Below are 9,262 nucleotides of genomic sequence, written 5' to 3'. Positions count from 1 at the left end.
TAATGTAGAAGCAGAGGACAGGTCTAGAAGGAGGAGCACAGAGTAATGTAGAAGCAGAGGACAGGTCTGGAAGGAGGAGCACGGAGTAATGTAGAAGGTGGAGGACAAGTCACACTTGACAGAAGTCTGTGTGTAAGATGTGACCTCCCGCGCGTGCACACTGGGCGGCCGATTTCATGAACTGTGGTAAAACAATCTAGAAGGAATAGGTCAATACTGAAATTTAGATGTCTTTGAAGGTCCAGGATCTCTGAGGTAACTTCTAATATCTGTAAAAACTTTTATGTAAGGGGTGTATTAATTCATAAAGGTCATCTGTCACATTGACCACTAGTCTGATCTGTTGGCAGCATATTATATAGCCGGAGGACCTGAGCAGATTGTGTCTCTCCATTCACTTCTATAGGAGTTACAGGAACCACCTAACAAGGCCACCCAGAGGTGGAGCCGCATCTATCAGACATTTCTGGCATATCCTGGGGAGAAATGTCCGTGTTGGGAATACCCCTTTAATCCATGTGGTGACGGCTCTGAGAAGATGTTTCTCTCAATGATGAATAAGTGAGGTTCTGTATGTCACACATGATGTTGTCCCCTGTATGATCTCCATCTTCTCCTTTCTTCATAAAGACGTCTGCAGTACTAGATCCTCCAGTTCCTCCAGTTTTCTCATCTTCTCCTCCACAACGTTCCTTCTCCTGAGTGACCCACCAAGGATGGACAAGGACAGGAATGAGATGAGCAGAAGATTATTAGACTTCACCTTGGAGATCATCTACCTGTTGAGCGGAGAGGTAAACTTTTCTACATTATAGAACAAGTCCCACATAGGGAAGGGACAATACATAATAGGAAGTAATAGGAAGAATCCGGTGTCCTGTATAACAGCGTCCAGACCTTCCAAGTGACGTCAAGAAGCCACCAGCAGAAAAGCTGAAGATCAGCCACCAATATGGTCAGTTATGTGTCATGTCACCAATGCAGCAATAGTAATGTTGTAGAGCAATGAGAATGACCAGGAACCAGGAGGATCAGGATGACATCTATATAGAAACATAGAAGATGACGGCAGGAGGAGAGCACATGGTCCATCTAGTCCCCCCAATATTATTTCCTTTTTAGTTTTGGCCTCGTTCTATTTTCTCAATGTCTTTTTGTTGGTGAGGTCTCCAGTATTACAGATGTGGGGTCACTAGATCTCTATACAGCGGGGTCACAATCTCTCTCTCTCTCTCTACTGAGGGGGGAATACTGTGTTCAGTTCTCTAAGTGTCTCTCTCCATACACAGGAGTACACAATAGTGAAGAAGACATTGGGTGACTGTACGACTCCCATCATCCATGAGTCAGGAGGATGGAGCAGTAGTCAGAGCCCCATCACTGAGCCTCCCCCTCACTCTCGGATACATGAGAAGAAGGTCTTAGAACTGATCTACAAGATGACTGAGCTGCTGACTGGAGAGGTGACACTGCTGGGAATGCTGGGAAATTCTACAGTAACAGCACTGGAGGTGTCTGGGTAATGACTGCATCATTGTGTGTGTCAGGTTCCTATAAGGTGTCAGGATGTCACTGTCTATTTCTCCATGGAGGAGTGGGAGTATCTAGAAGGACACAAGGATCTGTACGAGGAGGTCATGATGGAGGACTACCGGCCACGCACATCACAAGGTAAGAAGAGACAGATATATATTCGTCATTACTGGGGGCACAGGCTGGACTGGCGGCCATGCTGAAGTCTTAATAGCGTCATGTGCTGTACATATACACGTGTGTACAATGACATGTAATGTAGGAGCTCCACAATTTCAGCTCATTTTACATTGCGTTAGATCCCTACGTTTCGTGCTGCCGGCTGCTCATAACTCTGCATTAGTGGTCAGATTACATTTTACAGCGCTGGCGGCCCCTCTGTCTCTTAATGCAGAGTTATGGGCAGCCGGCAGCGTGGACTGTGGGCAGTCTGTGCTGTAGTTTAGAAGTAAACATGATAATACAAGTCATGTAGAAAGACGATTATCGGCACACTCCGGCAGTATAATAGTTTCCTATATAATGTCAGTATAACCGGAGGTTCTCTTTAATATTACAAGTTATGGTTCTAGATTCTGGAGATGGGACGGTGATCCAGGGATTTATTGTGATTTCCAGATTTGGAGTCGGGGGAGGAGGTTTCCCCTAATGAGACAATTGTCATCCACCTCATGGGGGGGGTTTGTCTTCCTCTGGATCAACACGGTGGGATTATAGGATGCACTTGATGGACTTAAAGTACAATGTGTTCTGAATAACAATCTCACAATGACTTGGAGAGTAAAATCTTATTCCCACTTATGTTCCGTCCACACACGGTGTAAACACTGCGGGACGGAATCTGTGTGGAAATTCTGCAGCTTTTTCACAGGAGATATTGACATGTTGTAGATTGAGAATCTGCACCGCACTTCTTTTCTGTGTGTTTTTTGCGCAGCATGTGGATGACATTTGTTGAGTTTTCATCCTCATTGTTTCTACTGTAACACGCTGCAGATTTTTCCGCAATTAAATTTGTTGCAGAAAATCTGCAGCTAATCCTTCCCGTGTGTACATACACTTAAAGTGACACGTCGCATTTAAGAAGTGCTTCTCCCTTAACTCAAAACTGGCTGCAGTGGTAATTGGTTAAAGCTAAAAATAGTTTTGTCCATAACCCCTTCACTACAGGCATATGGCTATATAAGTTCGAACTGCCGATTCACCATGCAGTTGTTACGTGTGTGTGTATATATACGTTGGCAGCCTGGAATGGGATTTAACCCCTTCCCCCTGCTTGTATTCTGGGCCCTAATGACCAAGCCATTTTTTACGTTTTCCATCGTCGCATTCCAAGAGCTTTAACTTTTTTTTATTTTTGCATCGACATAGCTGTATAAGGTCTTGTTTTTTGCGGGACGACTTGTAGTTTTTATTGGTACCATTTTGGAGCAGATGCGACTTTTTGATAACTTTTTATCACTTTTTTTAAAGTCAGGATTCACAGAAAACCGCAATTTTTCCATTGTTTTTTATTTTATTTTTCACGGCATTCACCGTGCGGGTTAAATAATGTAATAGCTTTACAGTCGGGGTCGTTATGGACGCGGCGATACTAAATACGTGTAACTTTTTTTTTCCTTTATTTTGTTTTTTATAATAGTAAAGCATTTTGTAAGGGGAAAAAGTGGGTTTTTCATTTTTTATATTTTTCTCAATTTTTTTTATTAACCCCTTAAGGACGCTTCCTTGTTTTGGCCTTAAAGCTCAGAACCCATTTTTCAAATCTGACATATTTCACTTTATGTGGTAATAACGTCGGAATGCTTAAACCTATCCAAGCGATTCTGAAATTGTTTTCTCGTGACACATTGGGCTTTATGTTAGTGGTAAAATTTGTTCGATTGTGTATATTTGTGAGAAAATTTTGAAAAAATCGCATTTTTCTGAATTCAAATGCATCTGCTTGTAAAACAGATGGTTATACCCCACAAAATAGTTACTAGTTCACATTTCCCATATGTCTACTATAGATTGGCATCGTTTTTTAAAAAAAATAAAAAAATTCTAGAACGTTACAAGACTTAGAACATAAACAGCAATTTCTCATATTTTTAAGAAAATTTCAAAAGCCATTTTTTTAAGGTACCTGTTCAGTTCTGAAGTGGCTTTGAGGGGCCTATGTATTAGAAACCCCCATAAAACACCCCATTTTAAAAACTAGACCCCTCAAGGTATTCAAATCAGCATTTAGAAAGTTTTTTTTAACCCTTTAGGCATTTCACAGGAATTAAAGCGGAGGTGAAATTTGCAAATTTAATTTTTCTTGCTGAATTTCATTTTTATTCCATTTTTTTCTGTAACACAGAAGGTTTTACCAGAGAAACACTACTAAATATGTATTGTCCAGATTCCGCAGTTTTTAGGAATGTCCCACATGTGGCTCTAGTGCGCTCGTGGACTAAAACACAAGCCCTAGAAGCAAAGAAGCACCTAATGCATTTTGGGGCCTCTTTTTTATTAGAATATATTTTAGGCAGCATCCCAGGTTTGAAGAGGTGTTGAGGTGCAAAACAGTAGGAATCCCCCAAAAGTGACCCCATTTTGGAAACTACACCCCTCAAGGAATTTGTGTATGGTTGTTGTTACCATTTTGACCACACAGTTTTTTCACAGCACGTATTTGAATTGGGCTGTGAAATTTAAAAAATGACATTTTTTCCAATAAGATGTAATTTTTTTTTAATCAAAATTTCTTATTTTCACAGGGAACAAAATACCCTATTTTGTTGCCCAATTTGTCCTGAGTGCAGCAATGCCCAATTTGTGGTGATAAACTGCCGTTTGGGCCCATGGGAGGGCTCCGAAGGAAAGGAGTGCTATTTGTTTGTTGGAGTCCAAATTTTGCTGGATTGGTTTTCGGGTGCCATGTCGCATTTGCAGAGCCCCAGAGGTATCAAAGCAATGGAAACCCACCATAAATGACTCCATTTTGGAAACCACACCCCTCAAGGAGTTCATTTACGGTTGTTGTTACCATTTTGACCGCACAGTTTTTTTCACAGCACGTATTTGAATTGGGCTGTGAAATGTAAAAAAAAAATTTTTTTTCCAATAAGATGTCATTTTTTATCAAAATTTCTTATTTTCAAAAGGAATAAAATACCCCATTTTGTTGCCCAATTTGTACTTAGTGCGGCAATACCCCATTTGTGGTGATAAACTGCCGTTTGGGCCCATGGGGGGGCTCAGAAGGAAAGCACCACCATTTGGCCTACTGGAGCTTTTCTGGTGCGAAGTCATGTATGCGGAAGCCCCTGAGGTACCAGTACAGTTGAAACCCCCGAGAAGTGACCCCGTTTTAAAAACTACACCCCTTAAGGCATTCATCTAGAGGTGTAGTGAGCATTTTGACCCCACAGGTACTGTGTAAAAGATAATGCGCATCAGATGATGCAGAGTGAGATTTGCAATTTTTTCTATATAAATATATATGCCATGTCAGTGTCTGATATATTGTGCCCAGCATGTGCCACCGGAGATATACACCCCATAAACTGTAATGTGGGTTCTCCTGGGTATGGCAATACCCTACATGTGGCTGTTATCAGCTGCCTGGGCACACAGCAGGGCTCAGAAAGGAAAGATGAGGGGGATAAGCTGTGCGGAGTGCGTCAGGGTAGATTAAAAATCAAGGGATGTATGATAAATTTTAAAACACACTTTCATTCAGAGCCCTGGATTTTCGGGACACGTGTCACATTGATATATTGTGTCCTTCCTTATCCCCCTCTTATAGCAGACTTTGCACCTCTTTTGACTTTTTCCCTTCTTGCCAGTTTGGGGAACTTCTTCTGGAAAGTGTTGCCCTGGTACGATGCGTGTGGCCTCGCTTCCAGAAGTACTGGGTGACCCCCCTTCTTGGTCCCTAAAGATTAGGTTCTTGATAATGATGTTCACGGCCAGCTTCTTATACCACACCGCATGGCGCTGTAGGGCTTCAGGACTTGATCTGACTAGTCCATCCCTCCCATGTACTGTAATGACGGGGTCGGGAGACAGACAGGTGAGCCCTAATCTACTTGCCACTCAGTCCCTGCCTACTTGCAACGGCCCGTCCTAGGCGACGGCGTACAACTGGGCGACGGTCCCTGCGCTCAATAAGTGCACGACAGACAAGGGTACACAGAAGCTAAGGGAAATGGGACAGTTGCCCATGGCAACACAGTGAGCAACAAGAGTAGTGAACGAGCCGAGTCAAACCAGGAGTGCACGAGGTACAAATCGCAGAGCAGGAGCGTAGTCAGTAAAGCCAGGGTCAAAAATGAAGCAAGGTCAATAATCATAGCAGGAGCAGCAGAGCCAGGAAACAGAAAAGAATCACAGGCAAAGGAGGAGCAGGAAATGCATTTATAAATAGACAGAGGGCGGGAGCTAGCTCCGTCTGGCCAGGCTGTGATAGGCTCTTCCACTCCTCAGCCTCCCAGCCTGACTAGTAGAAGATCGTGTCACTCTCTCAGACTTAGGAGCAGGTGCAGACTCATTACCCACAGGCGTCAACACAGAAGCTGTGTCTGGCAGATCCTTTACATGTACCTATTGTAGTCCAGGATTCAGTCTGGTTTGGGGGTCTCTGTACTGGTACCTCATTCAGGTACATGGGTACTGGTGTGACATCTCTCTTGTCCTTGTATGTGACACACAATATGTTGCTGCTAGAATGTGCCCTGCTCTCACCCCTTCTGAGTGTTTGCCCAAGCAGTGTCTTAGGGAGGCCTCTCAGATTTCTTCTAGCCGTTCCGCATGCCGCAGGACTTCTGGAAGCGAGGCAGTTGAAGAGTGGGAAGCTGGTATAAAAATTATCCAGGTAGAGGTGGTAACCCTGGTCCAGCAGTGGGTGCACCAATTCCCACACAATTTTTGCATTCACTCCCAGTAAGGGGGGGTGTCCTTCCCTTCATATATCCTAAATCTGTAGGTATACCCTGATGCACTCTCGCACAGCTTATATATCTTCACACCATACCTTGCCCTCCTACCCAGCAGGTACTGGCGGAATTGAAGCCTCCCTTTAAAATGTACCAAGGACTCATCCATAAAAATATACTTCTCGGGGGTGTATGCTTGGGAAAACCGGGCACTGAAACTGTCTAATAGGGGTCTCCATTTATACAAAATGGCAAAACTAAGGTCATCTCAATTTGGGCACGGCTCATTATCCGTATAATGTAAGAAGCGAAGTATTGCCTAATTTATTTCTTTTTTTAGGTTCCAGTTCAGTTCTGAAGTTGCTTTTGAGGGGCCCATATATTAGACACCCCCATCAAACACCCCATTTTAGAAACTAGACCCCACAAAGTATTCACAACAGCATATAGAAAGTTTATTAACCCTTTAGGTGTTCCACAGGAATTTAGAGCAAAGTAGAGGTGAAATTGACATTTCTTTTTTTTTTTTTCAGAAAATCCTTTTTATTCAATTTTCTCTGTAAAACAGAAGGTTTTACCGGAGAAAAGCAACTCAATACTTATTGCCCAGGTTTTTTAGTTTTGAGAAATATCCCACATGTGGCCCTAGTGCGGTAATGGACTGAAGCACCGGCCTCCGAATCAAAAGAGCACCTAGAGGATTTTGATGCCTCCTTTTTATTAGGCACCATGTCCGGTTTGAAGAGGTCTTGTGGTGCCAAAACCGTGGAAACCCCGCAAAAGTTACCCTATTTTGGAAACTAGACCCCTTGAGAATTCATTGTAGTTTTCATAGTGTGCATGCGACTTTTTGATCCGTTTTTATTTTATTCTATTTTTAAGTGGCGTGGTGACTAAAAAAACAGCAATTCTATTCTTTTTTTTATAGTATTTTTTTTTTTTTTTACGATTACGTCGATACCAGATGTTTATCGTTTTTTTTATGTCTTATGGCGTTTGCACAATAAAAAACTTACTGTAAAAAATCATTTACTTTTTGTGTTACCTTATTCTAAGATCCATAACTTTTTTATTTTTCCATCAAGAAAGCTGTGTGAGGACTTGTTTTTTGCGTAACAAACTGTAGTTTCGATCAGTACCATTTTTAGGTACATGCGACTTTTTGATCTCTTTTTATTTTATTTTTTGGGAGGTGAAGTGACAAAAATGTTTTTAATTCTGGTATGGTTTACCGTTAGTTTCTTATATGGCGTTCACCGCGCGGGATAAATAACGGAATAATTGTTTAGTTCAGGCCGTTACGGATGCGGCGATACCAATTATGTATAGTTTAGTTTATCTATTTTTATTAATAATAAAGGACTGACAAGGGAAAAAGGGGGATTTTTATTTTTATTACTTTTAAAACTTTTATTTTCTTAGTTTTACTCAACTTTATTTAACTTTTTTTTTACTTTATTACTTTGTCCCGCTAGGGGACTTGAGGACAGGAGGCCCTGATCGCTATTCTAATACACTGCACTACATGTGTAGTGCAGTGTATTAGAGCTGTCAGCTACTCACTGACCGCAAGCATAGTCCGTCCTGACTTTGTCAGGACCCACTAGGCTTCCGTCGATGGCATAGCCGGGCGCCATTTTTATGCGTCTGGTTGCCGTAGCCACCATCGCCAGCCGCTTTCGTGTAGCAGGCTAGCGATGGTAGCTTTACCCCTAAAAAGCCTCGGTCGCTATTGAACGCGGCTTTTAAGGGGTTAATCAGCGGGGACAGAGCGATCGGTCCCCGCTGTAGGAGCTGCGGCAACTGCTGGATGAGAAAGCAGCTGTCACAACTCCTGCATGTGTCGGGAAGACGGCCGAAATGGCCGTTACTCCCGTGACGTGCTATTGGGTCATGAAGCGCGAACGATACAGCTACCGTGACCTAATAGTAAGTCCAGGAGCGCGAAGGGGTTAACTTTATTCAACTTTTTTTTTTTTTACTTGTCCTACTAGGGGACTTTAATATGCGATCATCCGATCGCTTTTATAATACACTGCAACTTTTGTATTGCAGTGTATTACTGCCTGTCCGTTTAAAATGGACAGGCATCTGCTAGGTCAGGCCTCTGGCATGACCTATCAGGCATTCACTACAGGCATACCTGTGGGCCTTTTATTAGGACCCCCGGCTGCCATAGAAGACACAGACACTCGGCGATCTTATTGCCGGGTGTCAGTGGGATGAGCGGGAGCTCCCTCTCTCCAAAACCACTCGGATGCGGCGCACTCTATTTAGCGCCGCATCTGAGGGGTTAAACGGGAGAGATCGATACTAATATCGAACTCACACGTTCGAGTAGGGATGTCCCCAGCCCTCAGCTACCTCTGGCAGCTGAGAACAGGGAGATTTAACGGCTCCCTGCTCTGTTTATTTATCCTGATGCAGCGCTGTGAAACGGCTATTGCATCAGAATAAAGCCCACTAATGACCGCCGTGAAAAGGCTTATCGGCGGTCGTTAAGGTGTTAATGTGTGTAGTGCTGCTTCAGTGTGAGCAGCTCTGCACTTTCATGTCTGCCGGAGTTACACCCCCCCCTTTAGATAGCGCCACACACAACCCCCTGTAGATTGCGCCGCACACCGCCTCCCTGTAGATTGCGCCGCACGCCGCCTCCCCCTGTGGATTGCGCCGCACGTGGCCCCCCCCCTGTGGATTGCGCCGCACGCGGCCCCCCCTGTGGATTGCGCCGCACGCGGCCCCCCCCCTGTGGATTGCGCCGCACGCGCCCCCCCCCTGTGGATTGCGCCGCACGCGCCCCCCCCCCCCTGTGGATTGCGCCG

General features: G+C 43.9%; 1 protein-coding gene across 1 annotated transcript; it reads left to right on the top strand.

The window, feature by feature from the left end:
• Positions 1-637: 637 nt before the first annotated feature.
• On the top strand, positions 638-1,974 carry LOC142705001 (gastrula zinc finger protein XlCGF66.1-like). Its single transcript, XM_075848293.1, has 4 exons — positions 638-794; positions 1,290-1,463; positions 1,548-1,671; positions 1,898-1,974. The coding sequence occupies exons 1-4, from the start codon at positions 717-719 to the stop codon at positions 1,972-1,974; spliced, it is 453 nt and encodes a 150-aa protein (XP_075704408.1). The 5' UTR covers positions 638-716.
• The last annotated feature ends 7,288 nt before the right edge of the window (positions 1,975-9,262 follow it).

This window comes from Rhinoderma darwinii, chromosome 1 (assembly GCF_050947455.1).
Source record: "Rhinoderma darwinii isolate aRhiDar2 chromosome 1, aRhiDar2.hap1, whole genome shotgun sequence".
NCBI lineage: Eukaryota > Metazoa > Chordata > Amphibia > Anura > Rhinodermatidae > Rhinoderma > Rhinoderma darwinii.
The sequence above is the reverse complement of the archived record's forward strand: the minus strand, read 5'-3'. Positions and strand labels throughout refer to the sequence as shown.